This window comes from Nomascus leucogenys, chromosome 9 (genome assembly GCF_006542625.1).
Source record: "Nomascus leucogenys isolate Asia chromosome 9, Asia_NLE_v1, whole genome shotgun sequence".
NCBI lineage: Eukaryota > Metazoa > Chordata > Mammalia > Primates > Hylobatidae > Nomascus > Nomascus leucogenys.
The window spans coordinates 47,450,223-47,469,605 of record NC_044389.1 but is presented as its reverse complement, the minus strand read 5'-3'; the positions used below and the strand labels follow the sequence as shown (position 1 = coordinate 47,469,605).

The 19,383-nt window shown below is 38.4% G+C and overlaps 1 protein-coding gene across 1 annotated transcript in view; it reads right to left on the bottom strand.

Annotated features, from left to right (window-relative positions):
• Positions 1–751: 751 nt before the first annotated feature.
• Positions 752–19,383, bottom strand: part of PDCL2 (phosducin like 2) — a 35,890-nt gene continuing 17,258 nt past the window's right edge. Inside the window, exons 4-6 of the mRNA XM_003268391.3 lie at positions 13,927–14,070; positions 6,634–6,842; positions 752–938 (exon numbers count right to left, since the gene is read on the bottom strand). Coding sequence (XP_003268439.1) covers positions 784–938; positions 6,634–6,842; positions 13,927–14,070 — 508 coding nt within the window. The 3' untranslated portion in view covers positions 752–783. The remainder of the gene's footprint in view (positions 939–6,633; positions 6,843–13,926; positions 14,071–19,383) is intronic.

Here is a 19,383-nt window from a genome sequence, read left to right as displayed (position 1 = left end):
ATGCTATTAAGTGGTTAATGTTTTAATAGGTAAGGGATTCCAAAGAAAAAGCATTATTGTCATAAACTTAAAACTTTTTACTTAAGTCTCTAGATTTTAAAATGTGTTGATTTAAATAAAATTTCATGGTTTTCTTTCATTGCTTTAATTCGTAGTTCTCTTTGGAAGTGAGTAAGCACGAAAGGTCTTGTAACATTTGTGTTTTTGTCCAACATGAGTTAGAAAAAGGATAAACCACAGAAAAATACTAAAGGCTTAACACAAATTCTGTTTTTTTGTTTTGTTTTGTTTTGTTTTGAGATGGAGTTTCGCTCTTGTTGCCCAGGCTAGAGTGCAATGGCGCGATATCGGCTCACCACAACCTCTGCCTCCCGGGTTCAAGCGATTCTTCTGCCTCAGTCTCCCAAGTAGCTGGGATTATAGGCATGTGCCATGACACTCAGCTAATTTTTGTATTTTTAGTAGAAACAGAGTTTCTCCATGTTGGTCAGGCTGGTCTTGAACTCCCGACCTCAGGCGATCTGCCCGCTTTGGCCTCCCAAAGTGCTGGGATTACAGGCGTGAGCCACGACGCCCAGCCGCCAAATTCTATTTTTTTCAGAGGCAATGAATATTCTGAAATGCCTGAAAATTTTTAAAATGAGACATATATGCCATAATTCTAATACAAAATGAAAATAAAATAAATCTATTTATGACTTTTCTGATCCCTAATTATAAAAGCAGTCATAAGTAAAACATTCAGTACACATATACTAAAAGCTATTTATTGAATATTTCTCTCTATTTGGTATCATTATCACTGTTGGAGTTATCACTGTCATCATGAATAGAAGTGTTTCTAATTGAAGATACCATCATATCTACAATGTCTTTTTTGGGGTTTTCTTCCAAATCAGTCTGTATTGCTCCAACTTCTGCTAGCTTCCATTCAAGTTCTGTAATAAATAACCCATCATTCAGTTAAAAATCTTGAAAAAATGAATAATTTTTCATCTATATGAAACAGGAGTTGACTCTTAGTAATATTACCATATACTTATGATATATTTATTTATAGTTTTTTTTTCTTTTTTGAGACAGAATTTCACTCTGTCACCCAAGCTAGAGTGCAGTGGCACAATCTTGGCTCACTGCAACCTCCGCCTCCCAGGTTCAAGTGATTCTCATGCCTCAGCCTCCTGAGTAGCTGCAATTACAGTGCACACCACCACACCCAGCTAAGTTTTGTTATTTTTTTAAGTAGAGTCAGGGTTTCACCATGTTGGCCAGGCTGGTCTCGAACTCCTGACCTCAAGTGATCCCCCTACCTTGGCCTCCCAAAGTGCTGGGATTACAGGCGTGAGCCACCACGCCCAGCCTGATGATATCTTTAGAACCGGGTGACAGTAAAAGTGCTACAATATCAAAATACACATTGGATACAGCAAAGTTATACTTAAAGGGAGAAATTATGGTTAAACTGGGTCTTAGTCTGTTTTGTGATAACAGAATACCTGAGACTTGAGTAATTTATAAAGAACAGAGATTTATTTCTTATACTTCTGGAGGCTGGGAAGTACAAGGTTGAGGGGCCTGCATCAGGTGAGGGCCTTCTTGCTGAGGTTATCCCATGGCAGAATTCAAGTGAGTTAGAGAAGGTGAGTGAGAGAGAGCAAGAGAGGACTGAACTCACTTTTAAAACAAACCCATTCTCATGACAACAACCCCACTTCTGCAATAATGACATTAATCCATTCATAAGGGCAGAGACCTCATGACCTAATCACCTCTTAAGGTCCCACTTCTCAACACTGTTTTACTGGGGATTACTAATTTTGGGGGACACATTCAAATCATACCATTCCACCCCAGCCCCCAAAATTCATGTCCTCTCACATGCAAAAGACATTCATTCTATCCCAGTAGCCCCCAAAGTCTCAACTTGTTCCAACATCAACTCAAAGGTCCAGCGTCTCATCTAAATCAGATATAGGTAAGACTCAAGACACAATTCATAGTGAGGCACATTTCCCTCCAGCTGTGAGCCTATAAAATTAAACAAGTTGGCCAAGCGTGGTGGCTCACACCTGTAATCGCAGCACTTTGAAAGGCTGAGGCGGGCGGATCACCTGAGGTAAGGAGTTCGAGACCAGCCTAGTCAACATCGTGAAACTCCATCTCTACTAAAAATACAAAAAAAAAAAAAAAAAAAATAGCTGGGCGTGGTGGCAGGCACCTGTAATCCCAGCTACTCAGGAGGCTGAGGCAGGAGAATCGCTTGAACCCGGGAGGCAGAGGTTGTAGTGGGCCGAGATCGAGATTGCGCCGTTGCACTCCAGTCTGGGCAACAGTGCAAGACTCCGTCTCAAAAAAAAAAAAAAAGAATGAAGTGAAATTTTAATAAATGGTGTTGAAACAATTGCATTTTCTTGCAGAAAAAAAGTAGATACATTCCTGATATGGTTTGGTTATGTCCCCACCCTAATCTCATCTTGAGCTGTAGTTCTCATAATCCCCATGTGTTGTGGGTGGGAGGTAACTGAATCACGGGGGTTGTTACCTCCATGCTGTTCTCTTGATACTGAGTGAGTTCTCACAAGATCTGATGGTTTTGTAAGGGGCTTTTTCCCCACTTCACTTGGCTGTCATTCTTCTCCTTCCTGCTGCCATGTGAAGAACACGTTTGCTTCCCATTCTGCCATGATTGTAAGTTTCCTGAAGCCTCCCCAGCCATGCTGAACTGTGAGTTAATTAAACCTCTTTCCTTTATAAATTACCCAGTCTCAGGTATGTCTTTATTAGCAGCGTGAAAATAGACTAATACAATACCTTACATCAAATCATACACAAAAGAAAAGCCCAATGTTATTCAAGACCTAAGCTCAAAAACAAAACTTTAAAACTCTTAGAAGAAAGTATAGGAGAATATATTTTTCACCTTGGGAGTACAGAAAGGTTTTGAAAAGAAAGCACGAAAAGTGCAAAATAAAGAAAAAGATTAATAATTTTCACTATGCCAAATCGTAACTTTTATCTGACAATCGAAATGATAAGCTATAATTGGTGAGAATATATTAGTAATACTACAAAAATAGTATCCAGAACTTTACATACACATTCATGCACACATACCCACTCTTATAAATCAATGAAACAACATATGCACACACACGCACTCTTATAAATCAATGAAAAAACACAAATGACAAAATGGACAAAGTATATAAACAGGAGAGGAAATCAGAATGACTAATGCATATGAAAAAATCCATAACCTCACTTGTAATCAGGGAAATCCAAATTTAAACAATGAAATGATACCACTTCATATCCATCAGATTGACCAAAAAACCAATAGTCTAAAATTAACAAGAACTAGTGAAGATGTGGATATATCTTCAAACACAGATGGAAGGATAAATTGATACTTTCATTTACAGAGCAATCTATCAACTATCAAGTGACGTTGAAAATGTGTATACCCTATGATCCCACAATTCTCCATATATCCTTGAGAAATTTTTACAGGTGGGCACAATGATGGTCACAGCAGAATTGTTCATAATGGGAAAATTGGAAACAACTCACATTTCTCACAGTAGGGGAATGATAAATTGAGGAATAGCTGATTATAGAATGCTAGACAGGAGATAAAGTTATTGAATCAGACATATATGAAATAAACAAGAGATTCTGAATACTATGGTTGAGATTTTTAAAAAAGCAAGTTGCAGAATGATACTACAATATAATGCCCTTTATTAAATACTTTCAATTTTGTAATTAATTATTCTTTCTATTTCTATAGATATACTTAAAGCCTAACAATAAGACCAGATAGTTCCTTTTAAAATTAAAAATAGAATTACCATATCATCTAGCAATTCCATTTCTGTGTATATTCCCAGAAGAATTAAAAATGGAGATGAGCATATTATTTGTACAAATGTGTGCATAACAGCATTATTCACAGTAGCCAAAAGGTGAAAACAACCTAGGTGTCCATTAACAGATGAAGGGATACACAAGATATACTTAAAAAGGAAAAAAATTCTGATAACATGCTACCACATGGGTGAAACTTGAGGACATTATGCTAAGTGAAATAAGTCAGTCACAAAGGACAAATACTATATGATTCCACTTATATGAGGTATCTAGAGCTGTCAAATTCATAGAGACAGAATCTAAAAAGGTGATTGCCCAGGCTGAAGCAATTGGAGACTGAGGAGTTTTTGTTTAACGAGTACAGAGTTTGTTATGTAAGATGAAAAAACTTCTGGCGATGGATGATGGTGATGGAATGTGAATGTGCTTAATTCCACTGAACTGTATGCATAAAAATAGTTAAGATGGTAAATGTTATGTTATGCATATTCTACTACAATGTTTAAAATACACCAATAAATTTCAATGATATCTCTCTCAAAAAAAAAAGCGGGGGGGACTAGATACACATTAAATTCGCGATAGTTTTTGCCCCTAAGGAAGCAGGGAGGGGAACAGGACTAAGTATGGAAATACAGGTGACTTCAACTTTATCTGTAATGTGTTTCTAAAAGATAAGCAAACAGGCCAGGCATGGTGGCTCATGCTTATAATCCCAGCACTTTGGAAGTCAAATGCAGGAGGATCACTTGAGCCTAGGAGTTTGAGACCAGCCTGGGCAATATAGTGAGACCCCATCTCTACTACAAAATTTTTCTTAAAAAATAGGTAGGTGTGATGGCAGGCACCTGTAGTCCCAGCTACTCAGGAGGCTAAAGTGGAAGGATTACTTGAGCCTGAGAAGTCAAGGCTGCAAATGAGCCATAATTGTGCCACTGCACTCCAGCCTGGGTGACAGAGTGAGATGCTATCTCAAAAAAATAGCTGAAGTAAGCATAAACAAATGTTCGCATTTGTTACTTTTGGTAATTACTATGGTCTTGAATGTTTGTGTCTCCCCAAAATTCGTATGTTGAAATCCTAATCCCCAAGGTGATGGTATTAAGAGGTGGGGACTTTGGGAGTGATTAGACCATGAGGGCAGAGCACTCATCAATGAAATGAGTGAACAGAGAGGCCAAAAGGAGCTTGTTTGCCCCTTCCACCCCGTGAGGTCAATGAAGAGGTCACCATCTATGAAGAACAGGCCCTCACAAAACACTAAATCTGCTGGCGCCTTGATCTGGAACTTCCCAGCCTCCAGAACTGTGAGATATTAATACAAAGTTTCTTGTTTATAAGCCACCCAGTTTACAGTATTTTTATTATAGCATCCCAAACAGAGAAGACAATAATGATTTCATGAATGCTTACTATATTATTATTCTATGTATTCTTTTATGTACTCTTATGTTGTTAATTTTTTTAATTAAAAAGAAAAGGTCCAAGCTACAAAAACAAGGTGGTGAAGCAAGGAAAGGCCTTAGAAGACTAAAAGAAAAATGGGAAAATTCTGGAACAATTAAAGTATCAGAGGTCTCGGTAAGGGTGAAAACAACTTTGGGGGACTGACAGAGTCAAAGAATACCTGTTGAAAACAACCAGCCAGGGGCAGAGGCTCACATCCATAATCCCATCACTTTTGGAGGCTGAGGTGGGCAGATCCCTGAGATCAGGAGTTCAAGACCAGCCTGGCCAACAGGGCGAAACCCCATCTCTACTAAAAATTACAAAGATTAGCCAGGTGTGGTGGTGGCCACCTGTAATCCCAGCTACTCGGGAGGCTGAGGCAGGGAGAATTGCTTGAACCAGGGAGGCAGAGCTTGCAGTGAGCCAAGATCATGCCACTGCACTCTAGCCTGAGTGACAGAGCAAGGTTCTGTCTCAAAAAAAAAAAAAAAAAAAAAAAAGAACAAAAACCGAAAACAGCCACTCATAATGGCTTTAAAACAATGGTGAGAGAAAATGATTTTTAGTTTTGTAAAACCGAGTTAAAGCAGTGCCAAAAAATGAATATATCAAAGAAATGACCTTAGGAAGTAAAAACAATTAAAGAAGATAAAAATAGAAAGTCTTGTGTTGTGTGCTAAGAAAAATAAAGTAATAGGAGGCCTGGTCCCTGCACTTTTTAGGAAGATAAAATTCAAAGGGAATTGATTCATCAACAAAATTAGATATCATGCTAATAAGTGAAAAGAAAGATGCATTGAGAATATATGCTACAGAAATTCAGTAGAGAAGAAAAAGATTACGAATTGGTCCAATATTACATAATGCGGTAAATAAAAATTGAGTAGACTCATGAAGGAATAAAGTTTGGATTTGGATAATAGAGAAAGGTAGAATACATTAGGTACAAGCAGAGAATGTGTAAAAAAGTGTGATGGCACAAATGAGTAACGTATATTTGTGGGTTGTGGCTGAAGACCAGCCTAACAGGAACAGAAACTAGCAAGCACTGAGAAATATAGTTGGAGAGGTGGGTGGAGATTCTAAAGGAGAAGATTCTAAATTTTTAATTTACTTGAGACAGAGAACTATTAAGGATTTTAAGCAAGGGGGTGTTATTAGAGTATTACTATAGGAAAATTAATCTGGAGGCATATAAAAAGAGACTAGAAGCAAGGAAAAAACCTTGGTACTAAGGAAGTAAACATTCAGGATACTTGTTAGTTTGTGGATGTTTTCACCTATCATTTTTATAAACAAAATTTGTAACATTACCTTCCAGCTTGAGATTTATCCCTCCACATTCTATAATTCCAATGAATTTGGCTTCTATCTGACCATTTTTATAAACAAAAATTGTTGGTAAACAATTGTCATGGTAATGTTGAATACAGCTATTCACGATGGCTTTAACAAATTTAGTTTCTGGAAACTTTCTTGCTAGAAGACTAAGATGCTGGTTAACCAACAAACACATTGGGATGCTAAAAAGAGAAACAGTACACACAATCTTTAACAAATGGACTACTCATCTCAGTCTAATGAAATAAGTAAAATATTGCCATGGCAAAAATATCTTAGATTAATATAAAAGCATATTATTATCATCCTGTATTGTTACCTTTCGCAATGAAGAACTGTATGTAGAGTCCTCTGGTTTTTATTGCAAGCATCATTATAGCCTGGGAATGAAGCTAGCTACCATGGCAAGCTGATGCTTAACTTAGGGAAACTACATCCAACTGAGCATCAGTTTGGTTCAAGCAGGTTCCCAGTTTGTAGGAAAAAAAAAAAAAAAACAGGACACTTCTAGGAAATCCTTTGTAGTTCTGAGTTGAAACAAAAGGATCCCAACCCTTGTTGCCATCATGAGCTTCTTTCCATGTAATGAGTGTACCATATGCAGAACCGTATTTCCTGACTCCAACACACTTCTCCCACAGTCTTCGGAATCCCACTCCATGCCATATCCTGGTGGCCCCATTATCCAGAACTATCCTTACCAGAAATTTAATATTGATTGGAAGTGTGACCACAACCTCAGTTCTTCCTGCTTTATCACTTAATTCTCATCACACTCCTTGATCGATTAGTCCCTTTTCTCCCAGTTTATCAAATTTTCAAGTGAATCCCTTCACCTCTACTTTATTCCACATTCCTTCCATCTCCCTTGAGACCTTTGTTGGTTATTCTGCTTCCCCTCTTTTCCTGTTTTCTCATCTTTCCTTCTCCAAAGACTCTTTCTCCATTTTACATAAACATATTCAATTTGGGCTGGGTGCAGTGGCTCAAGCCTATAATCCCAGCACTTTGGGAGGCCAAGGTAGACAGATCATTTGAGGTCAGGAGTTCAAGACCAGCCTGGCCAACATGGTGAAACCCTGTCTTTACTAACTAATGCAAGGTTATAGGGGCCAAGGGAAAACTTCTTTGCCCTCCAAAGGAAGGTTCACTGAAAGATCAACTAACAAAAGGCAGATTAATTGGAGAAAAGGCACACAAGTTTATTAACATGCACATGAGAGAGGAAACACAAAGTGATTACCTAAACCCTCCAATGGGGTACAGAAGCTTATATGCCATCTTGAGGCTACAGAAAGAATGGAGGCTCTGGCATGGCCAAAAACATGTTATTGGGGTAAATCAGGTTACAGTGACAAGACAGGCTATGGGAGGCAGAGAAGAGCAGGCCTGGCTAGCAAAAGTGATGTTGTTATGTAGATGAAACCTTACAGGTAGCAGCCCTCAAAGAGAATAGATGGTAAATATTTCTTTTAGACCTTTAAAGGCATCAGATTCTCGGTTAACTTTGGTCCTAGATCAGACAAGGGAAGGCTCTCAGAGAAGGCCTGACTGCATCAATGCAGATGTTCTCTACAGTTGCAAATCTCCTCCACAAAAGATAGCTTTACGGGGTTACTTCAGTTTTGCTGGCTCTCTGAACACCCATCTCAAAATATGTCAAGAAAGTATATCTTAGGGTAAAATGTTTTGATTTCCTTCAAGGTGAAATGAGTCCACTAATATTTAATTCAGAGAAATTTTATAATTTTCATTAGAAATTTTGTCAGAATGAAAGCTCAGTCAGTGGTACAACAGATATTTGTGGGGTGGGTCAGTAGTGTGAATGGCAGAAGGCAGGTAGGTATTGGTGGTGGCAGTGAAAAGTATAGAATTAAGAGAATATTGCATAACAGATTGTGATGCAGGGAGAAAGGGTTGCCTGAAGACAGTTCTGACAGCAAGTAGTAGGGGAACAAATTTGATGTTGGGGTTCAGGGCCAGAATTTTAACCCCAGAAGAGCTGTAAAATATGAGGCAGACCTCTAACATCACAAAACAAGTTAAGAGCCTATTTATGGTATTCAAGCTTCAAAATATACACTTGGGTATACGAATAATATAAAAGCCCCAAATTAGAATTGGGGGTACAGGCATAAGATTAAATAAAACCAGAAACAAGACTGACTTAAAGCTAAATCATTAGGCTTACTGGTCCAGGTTGAGTTAGATCCCTCTAAGGCACCTTAAGGAGGCTAAGCCTTCATTTGGATAAAAAGTGGGTCTAATCCTATCAATTTAATGGCAAAGAGGCATTGAAATTATAGAATTTAGGAGGCTAATCAAAAAACAAACACCACCCTTTTATAAAATTGACAGAAAGTAGCTAAAAATGAAACCAGCTTTGTAAAAATTTTAACAGTGAGAGAATTATGACAGTGAAAGAGATCTGATCTAACCAACCCCCATCTTCCCTTTAACCTCCAAACTGCCCTGAATCATTCCTGGACTTGGGCCAAGCTAACTTTGGGAGAAATTCAGTTTACAGTTTAAATGATAATAGCTTTTCCCCAAAACTAAAACCACCTTTGTAAAGCTAAGGGAAGACTAGGTTAGGAGGATGAGAGCAGCCTGAATTCTGCTAAGATACACACTTAATTACCAGCCATTATTCTGGAAGTCACAAGATTTGCAACTTCCTCAATTACTCCTGCAGGTAACAACACTATTGTAGAACCTAAGATTGGTCTTTTTTATATATCTTTTAAGGTTTTTGCATTTCTGATGACTGATGCCTCTACCTGGACCCACCAAGCAGTCCTGTGGCCCCATACAGAAGCAGACTTAGCACACATGAGGACTGTATTAGTCTGTTCTCATGCTGCTAATAAAGACATACCAAAGGCTGGGTAATTATAAAGGAAAGAGGTTTAACTGACTCACAGTTCAGTATGGCTGGGGAGGCCTCAGGAAACTTACAATCATGGCAGAAGGGGAAGCAAACACATTCTTCTTCACAGGTGGCAGCAATGACAAGTGCTGAGCAAAAGGGGAAAAGCCCCTTACAAAACCGTCAGCTCTCGTGAGAACTCACTCACTATCACAAGAACAGCATGAGGGTAACTGCCCCCATGATTAAATTACCTCCCTCCAGGTCCCTCCCACGACAAATGGGGGTTATGGGAAATACAATTCAAGATGAGATTTAGTGAGGACACAGCCAAACCATATCAAGGATCATTTTCTACATCCCTATGATTGCATTCCCAACCAATCAGCAGTACCCATTCTGGCAAACTATCCTTGAAAAACCTCAGCTTCCAAATTTTGGGGGAGGCTGATTTAAGTAATAATAAAACTCTAGTTTCCTGTTCAACTGGCTCTGCATGAATTAAACTCTTTATTGCAATTCTCCTGTCTTGATAAATTGGCTCTATGTGGGCAGCAGGCAAAATGAACCCATTTGGTGGTTACAAAAACATAAATTAACAGCTGTCCTTCAACTTTACAATATTAAAAAGCTGTAAGTAAATCCATTTTTTTTGTTGTTGTTTTTTTTTTTTTTTTGAGATGGAGTCCCGATCTGTTGCCCAGGCTGGAGTGGAGTAATGTGATCTCAGCTCACTGCAGAGCTGCCTCCTAGGTTCAAGCAATTCTCCTGCCTCAGCCTCCCAAGTAACTGGGATTATAGGGACACACCACCATGCCCGGCTAATTTTTTTGTACTTTTAGTAGAGACAGGGTTTTGCCATGTTGGCCAGGCTGGTCTCAAACTCCCGACCTCAGGTGATCCGCCCGCCTCGGCCACCCAAAGTGCTGGGATTACAGGCATAAGCCACCGAGCCTGGCCAGTAAATCCATTGTTAAAAATTAAAGTTTTCTAAAGAATATTTTTAACGCAATTATTTTCTGTTATATTTTATAAATTTGGATTATTACAGATTAATTTTCAAAATATATGTTTTATACCAACACAGGAATGTATTTTCCTTTTTCTTTTTTTTTTTGATTTGGAGTCTTGCTCTGTCACCCAGGCTGGAGCGCAATGCGCGATCTTGGCTCACTGCAACCTCTGCCTCCCAGGTTCAAGCCATTCCCCTGCTTCAGCCTCCCACATTGCTGGGACTACAGGCATGCACCACCAAGCCTGGCTAATTTTTTTTTTTTTTGTATTTTTAGTAGAGATGGGGTTTCACCATGCTGGCCAGGGTGGTCTTGAACTCCTGACCTCAAGTGATCCGCCTGCCTCGGCCTCCCAAAGTGCTGGGATTACAGGCAATGAGCCACTGCACCCAGCCCCAGGAATGTATTTTCTTAACGTCCAGAAAACTCGTATGTAACTACTTTAGAGTGGCCCAGAAAAACCTTCTGAGAAGGTCACAAATACTTAAAGTATTATGAAACCACATCCTTCTTTTTGAGTCTATCAAAGCATACAATTTGAAGCAGACTAAAACACATTTAACCTCTTTACGAATTTTTTAAAAATTATTTCTAAAAACTAGTAATTTATCTGGAAGTAACCATTAAACTAGATAATTTTACTTAGAAGCTATATCTACTCTGCTAACCACACAGGATCAGAAAAAACATTCAGTAAACCACTTTACTATATAATATTTACCACAAACAGATCCCTGTTTTATAAATGTCCGTGTTTCTCATCCTTATTTGTGAGATCTACAAGCAGCATTTACAAACTGGTTAACCAAATAAATAGTATAGGTAATTTGGAAGTGAGATTTCAGGAAATAACTTTTCTTTGAAGAATGCAAGTCCTTTTAAATGTTTACCCCCATGGAGTCATTAAAATGAGACAGCAGGCCAGGCACAGTGGTTCATGCCTGTAATCTCGATACTTTGGGAGGCTGAGGCAGGAGGATCACTTGAAGCCAGGAGTTTGAGACCGGTCTGGGTGACATAGCAAGACCCCATTTCTACAAAAAAATTTTAAAACCTGGCCAGATGTGGTGGTGCAGACCTGTAGTCCAAGCTACTTGGAGGACTGAGGCAGGAGAGTCATTGCTTGAGCCCAAGCATTCAAGGCTGCATTGAGCTACAATTGTCACTGCACTCTAGCCTGGGAAACACACTGAGACCCTGTATCAAAAATAAAAAGAGAGAATTACAACCTACTCCCTCCTTGACCTATGTATTCATCTCTTGAAACTGCTTGCTATTGCTTGCAAGTAGCTATAAATCAACCCAATAATACTTGAGACACTGTAACTTTTATAGCTTAACAATATATTGCCAATCATTAATCAATGTTACTTCCTTAAGCCAAAGAGAATTCCTGACAAACAACTTTGTATCAGTCCACTCCCTGTCCTTCTTTTATGTCTTCACAAACCTGCTCATAACAAAGGCTAAAGGGAGATCATATCCAAAGTTACTTGGGTTTTAGTCTTCTGGGCAGCTATCCTCACTTTGGCTCAAGTAAACTCTTTAAATTATATTTTGTGCCTCAGCCTCTTCCTTTTAGGTCAACACATTCTTTTACAGACTTTAAAACTACCTAAAAATTAATCTACCAAGAGTTTTAGTTATAATAAAATAACTTTTATGGGGCATTTTCTTTTATGGGGCATGTTGTCCTGTCAAAATTTGACTCAGGAACTGCAAAGTATAGCCATACAGGCTATACAGGGTTATATACAGGGCTATAATTTGCATAAATTGCTCTGTATATAATTTCCCCGAGGACCTAAAGATAAAAACATTTATTATTCAGAAATTGAGATAAGGACAGTGAAGGTTGCTGTCATGGTCTCTGTTCCTAGAATGGTTTATAGCCCTGAGGCAGAGGGGTAGGGACCTAAAGCTAGAAGGACTGAATGAGAGAAACATTCAAAAGTCTACTTTCCCCATTTACTAGGCAAGACTGGTGAGGCCTAGGGACAGCGGGTTACACTTAGTACAACCAGGTATTTTTAAATTAACTGTCTTGGAGGAATGGGGGAGCACAGGGGTGCAGGGAAATTGTTCTATTAGAAGAGACTTCAGAGAGCTGATATATCTAAATGTGCTGCATAATTCTTGATTGACTCCTTGTCCAAAACATATGTATTCATAAAAGATATTTTTAAGTCAGTCGGGAAAATCTGAGTAAGGATGACATATTAGATGGTATTAGGAATTACTGTTAATTTTGTTAGGTGAGAAAATGGTATTGTGATTATGTAGAAGAATGTTCTTGAAGGGATTCATAGTATGCCACACCAAAATAAGCCACTCTGGCATAAGGATTATTTTCAGCTAAAGACAACTGAAAAGAAACAGACACAAGAAGAATATTCTCCACCCAGTAACATCCTCACTCCTGTCTCTACCAGGAAGGGCAGGACACTGTTAATCACTGGATAAAGCTCTAGATTCTTATCATTCCAGTGAGGCACCAGAGGAATCTATATAACAAACCTGGCTAAAACAACCTTTAATTTCTATTAAATTAAACACTCTAAATATCGACCATATAGATTCAACAAGTTGAATACATAGTTTCACCCATGTATTTACCATCCCACAGTTTGTCATTCCTAGAAGCTCAGAGACCCTTTCTGTTGTCTTATCACTTCTCTACAAATTTGCTGTTCTTTTGTTAAGAATCTATATAAGTCCAAGTTCTAACCACCCCTTTGAGTTACTTATCACTGAGCTCTCCTATGTGTATGTGTAATGCACTTGTTAATAGACTTCTGTTTGTTTTTCTCTTGTTAACCTGTCTCTTGTCAGTCCAATTTGCAGGGCCCCAGCCAATAAACCTAAAATGGGTAGAGGAAATAGAATTTTTTTCTTTCCAACACCTTTATGTTTTGAAGGTGCATGCTGAAGTACACAGGAATAAATCATCATGCTATGTTCAGTTTACTTTCAGTTCACTTTCTACAAATGCAAATATACACACACACAGAAACAATTATATAAATATGGCAAAAGGTTACTTGTTGAATCTGTATGGTCGATATTTAGAGTGTTCATTTTCTCATTCCTTCTACTTCTCTGTTTTTGAGATTTTCTATAATAAAAAGTTTTTAACAAAACTACCAAAGAGTGCTTATTTTTCTAAAAAGTGTGACAAGTTCCTGAAATTAGAAATGAAGAGATCTTAAAATACCTAATTTAATCCCTGAAGCCAATGACTATCAAAAACTCTATGGATGTATATGTGTGCAATATATAGTTGCTTTTTCTTGAGTACTGTATACACTTTGTAAAACCTTAAGACCAAAAATATGTCTTTTAAAATAGTAGTATATGAACATTTTGAAATACTACGGTAATTACCTTGATCTGTATAGATGAATTATAACCCACACATCTTTTTCTGCATTTGTGACTTCATTCACATACTGATTTCCAGAAATTTCTCTTAATTCTCCAAATTTTTGTTTTTTCTTAAGAGCTTTCCATTCCTGTAACCGCTTCTTTCTAATTAAAACATGAAATTAAATTACATAAGAATACTGTCATATTCTTAAGGTCATTCTCATATGTAATAACAATTTAGGGCAATGAATATAATGCCTATCCATATCAAACACTTTAAATGATGGGATAACCATGAATGATCTTATAAAGCCAATTTCTCTTTTTATATGCAAATTTGTGTTATCATGGATATTGGAAAGTATAAGAAGTTTGCTATTGACTTTTAAATTTGTTTGTATTTAAGACTAGGTTTAAATCATAGGTATAGAGAGTTTATCTAGATGTTGTGCCAACAAATTCTCATGTATAAGTTGAATACTTCATTAAGGAGAATAATGATATCCAACATTTACCAAGTGCTTGCTATGTTGCCAGGCACTATTTTAAATACATAACATTAATGAACTTAATCCTTGAAAAATGTTACAAAGCCAGTACTATTATTATCCCCATTTAAATGTTAGTAACTATCATGCTAAGATGATCTTCACTTCGAAGCCTTTGTGGATATTTGTAATTACTTGTTATAAATATAGATTTATTATAGATAGAGAGGTAGTAGAGGAGAGTGATTATGATCTTGGATTCTAAGCTCAGACTACACTGGGTTTAAATGCCAGTTCCAGTACTAGTTAATAGCATAAACTTGGGCAAGTTATTTAATCTCTCTACACTTCAGTTTCCCTAACTGTACATGTGAATAATACTGATAGCTACTCACAAGGGATTACTGGGAAAAAAATGAAATAATACATGTAAATTTCTTAGCAGGGTGTCTGACACACTGCGAGCATTCAATAAATGTTGCTACCTATTTATCTATCCATAGAGAACCTTGAAACTGTTTAAAAAACCAACTCTCTCAACATTTACATAATTTGACAATTTCGCTGTTGAGTGCCTGGATTCATGAAGCAAATCTAAATGGTTTCTGACTGTCTGCAAGTTTATTAACATTTAATGATTCTATACCTCTAAGTTCGCTGGGAGTATTTACTCCCTTTCTTTCTCTGTGTATTAACCATATTTTCTTATTTTATGTATTCTTGATGCTCTGGCATCTGACACATTGCTGATTCTGTAGAGTCTGCCCCTCCCAGGGCTAGTGAACTCCATGACATAGCAAACACTCTTCAAACACAAACCAATCAATCTAGGGCCCATACCCTCAATCACTTCATTTATCAGACTGAGCCATGATCCCCTGCCCTAATCATTCCAGGGCCAGGTACCAAACAACTAGAGATAGCCTCTACAGCCCAGAGCCCACCAAAATTATTGAAACTAGCCAATCCTAACGCTGCTTACCCTGCCTTGTCATGCTTTTCCCACAGAAACCATAATAAAAGCTTTATGCCCATGCTTTCCCCTTGCTCCTTCTGACTTCTGATCAATCCAGGTGCTTCACTGCATGGCCCCTGTGTGGCATGATGTGGCATGCACCCCTCCTCTTGGAAACTGTGAGTAACCAACTATCCTTTCAATAGCAACCATATCCTGACACACTTGAATAAAAACAAAACCCTGGGTACATTATAAAACATTTTGACCTTATTTCCCATGCTAGAAACATTTCAAGTAAAACCTCTTACTTTACATAACCAGTAATCCAAGCAAAATCAAACCTAGAGGAGAATGCCAAGGATAGTAACCCAAGGCTGGGGACCTCTCATAGTTTTCAAATTGAAGTCCTTCAATTTTTCCTCTACTGGCCCAGATATTTGGAACCTAGAGTTACTCCACAGTTCTTCTGGGAGCCCTACTTTGTTTGCACCGAGTATCTAACTTGCTGCAATTTGATCTTACTGGCTTAATATCATTCAGAAATTTCAAAATATTATTGTTCCAGTGATGACACCATGCTCTAATGGTGCAACTATCAACAACTTCCCTTCCTCCTCCCCTCTTCCACTTCTTCCTCCCCTCTTCCACTTCTTCCTCCTTCTCATTTTTCTCTGTTATTTCAGTGGAATTGGGCAGGGGAGAACAGTAAATACATGGGCTGGTTTTGCCATTAGAAGTTCACACAGTGTTCAATGGCCTGCATTTTTCACCTAACAAGCTTATCAGTTGGGATTCAGTTGCATAAACAGAAGGCCCACTAGCTATTTTAAGCAGAAAAGAGCTTAATATGGGGGAATTAAATGCTTTATCAACCCAATAAAAAGAAGGAGCAGGCTCTAGGCTGGGATACCAGGAATGACTCCCAGAACAACATGCAAAACTGGTATGCCAAGGCTTTCTCTACCACAATCCAGAAACTAGGGAATCTGGAACTACCACTCCATTGTTGGCTTTACTATCAAACTATTCTGAGAATCAGAAAGCCAGTGTAACAACTTTTGTCTCTAGAAACCTATCTCCTTAGTAATAATCTGAGGATGAGAAACTGTTGCCAAAATAACGGCTCCATTGGATACTATGCTCCATACCTGGATGACGGGATCAATCATATCCCATACCTCAGCATCATGCAATATACCAGTGTAACAAGCCTGTATGTGCATCCCCTGAATCTACAATAAAAGTTGAAATTATAAAATAAAAAAAGAATAATGGCTCCAAAACCATGATGCAAATTCTAGATTAGTACCAACTAAATGGATGCTTTGTGTGTTTCTACTTTTTTTTTTTCTTTGGGATGGAGTCTGTCTCTGTCGCCCAGGCTGGAGTGCAGTGAGCGATCTCAGCTCACTGCAAGCTCCGCCTCCTGGGTTCACACCATTCTCCTGCCTCAGCCTCCCGAGTAGCTGGGACTACAGGCGCCCGCCATCACGCCAGGCTAATTTTTCTATTTTTAGTAGAGACAGGGTTTCACCCTGTTAGCCAGGATGGTCTCGATCTCCTGACCTTGTGATCCGCCCACCTCGGCCTCCCATAGTGCTGGGATTACAGGCGTGAGCCACCGCGCCCGGCCGTGTGTTTCTACTTCTTTCCCCACTTAATTCTGAATTCACATCCCCGGTGAAATGTCTAAATCATATTCTTTACCACAATAAAGTCTGAGAAATATCCTTTTAGTTTTTTAGCTTCCATGGTACTGGAATACGCCAAGAGAAAGGGGAATATATGTCAAAAAGGCCAATTTAGTATTATATGCCACAAACAATACACTGCAGATTTGTTTATTGCTATGTATAAATTTTTTTCATCTTTTTAGCTAGAAGAGCTTCTGAGCTGACTCCCTTGTTATTTTACAGCTAATTATCTACACAATAACATTTGTCTCTCCTTTTTTGAATATTACATCTTTTTTAAAAAAAAATCTTGTCCTAAGGTACTGGCGAGGACCTATTGTATGGTGTTTAATAACAGAGATGGGGCCTGGCGTCATGGCTCAAGCCTGTAATCCCAGCACTTTGGGAGGCCAAGGTGGGCAGATCAGTTGAGGTCAGGAGTTCGAGACCAGCCTGGCCAACGTGGTGAAACGCTGTCTCTACCAAAAAATACAAAAATTAGCCGGGCGTGGTAGCATGTGCCTGTAGTCCCAGCTACTCCGGAGACTGAGGTAGGATAATCGCTTGAGCCCAGGAGACAGAGGCTGCAGTGAGCTGAGACTGGGCCACTGCACTCCAACTGGGGCAACAGAGCAAGACTCTGTCCTCCTCCCCCCAACAAAAAAAACAGAGATGATAGTGAACAATTCATCTTTTTCTCATAATAGTAACTTTTAATGTTTGTTAAAATTTTTATCAAGTAAAAAAAAGTTCCATTACTTTAGCTTATCATTAGTTTTTGTTTGTTTGTTTGTTTTTGAGACAGAGTCTCGCTCTGTCACCAGGCTGGAGTGCAGTGGCATGATCTCGGCTCACTGCAACCTCTGCCTCTCGGGTTCAAGCGATTCTCCTGCCTCAGCCTCCCATTTATCACTAGTTTTTTAAAAATATTTTCTTGCTGTTTTGTTTTTACTTTAAATGAGGAATTTGCTTTAAATCAGCACTAGCAAGATAAGTACAGAATTTCTTAAGAACAAGTAATATTTTTAAACATTCAGGTACAGAAATGAAAATAATGCCATAATTTGGTGGCAACTAAATTTGTGATTTTGATGTGGAATATGCAAATAAAAGAATTTCTATTTATGGTATCGCTCTTTAATCTCTGTGGTAGAGACAGGTAGGGTGATCATCATTATAGCTTTCTCTTCTGGGGAAGCTACATTTACCTGGAGGACTACATTTGCCAGCTTGCCTTGCAGTTGGATTAGGGTCATGAGATTAGATTACAACCCATGCCACATGAGTGAAAGTGATATATACATTTCAATGACTCACCCCTAAAATGTCCCACGTGAACTTTCACACTTTCTGATTCACACAACTGGATGTAAACGTTTCTGAGATTATGTAGCCCCTAATGAAACAGCCCAGGTTCATAGTCATCACCTGGAGGAGAGCTACTCAGGAGAACTATAGGATAAGCATCAAAGAGTTGTGCAACCATCACCACTAATTTGAAAACATTTTCATCACTCCGCAATAAACCCATATCTATTTGTAGTTACTCCCTATCCCCTATCCCAGGCCCTGGAAATCCATATCTATTTGTAGTTACTCCCTATTTCCTATCCCAGGCCCTGGTAACCAATAATTGCGTTCTGTCTCTATGAGTCTTTGTACTAGTTTCTTTCCCCTAGCATGTTTTCATCCATGTTGTAGAACATACTGGTACTTCATTTCATTTCAATTATGGCTGAATAGTATTCCACTATATAGATATATCACTTTTGGTTATCTACTCATCAACTGATGACATTTAGATTGTTTCCATTTTGGGGTTATTGTGAATAATGTTGATATGGCCATTCCTATACATGTTTTGAATTTTCTTGGGTATATACCTAGAAGTGGAATTGCTGGGTCATATGCTAACTTTATATTTAACCTTTTGAGGATCCACCAGACTGTTTTTCAAAGTGGCTGTACCATTTACATTCCCAATGGCAATTCAAAGGGTTCCAATCTTCACCAACTTATTTATTATAACCACCTTAGTGTGTATGAAGTAGTCTCCCAATGTAGGGTCTTCCCTAACTCCAATAGTTAGTGTCAGAATTGAAGTGAATTGTAGAACACCCAGTTGGTGTCCAGAAAGTTGGAGAATTGGTTGTGGGGGAACCTGCCCCAACATTTCATGTCGGAAGTGGTATGAGTAAAACACACCAGAGGAACTAAAAAGTACAGTAACTAAAATAAAAAAAAATACATTGGAGAGTTCCAAAAGCAGATTTGAGGAAGGAGAAGAATCAGCAACCTTGAAAATAGGACAACTGCAATGATCAAATCTGAGGAACAGAAAAAAAAAAGAATGAAA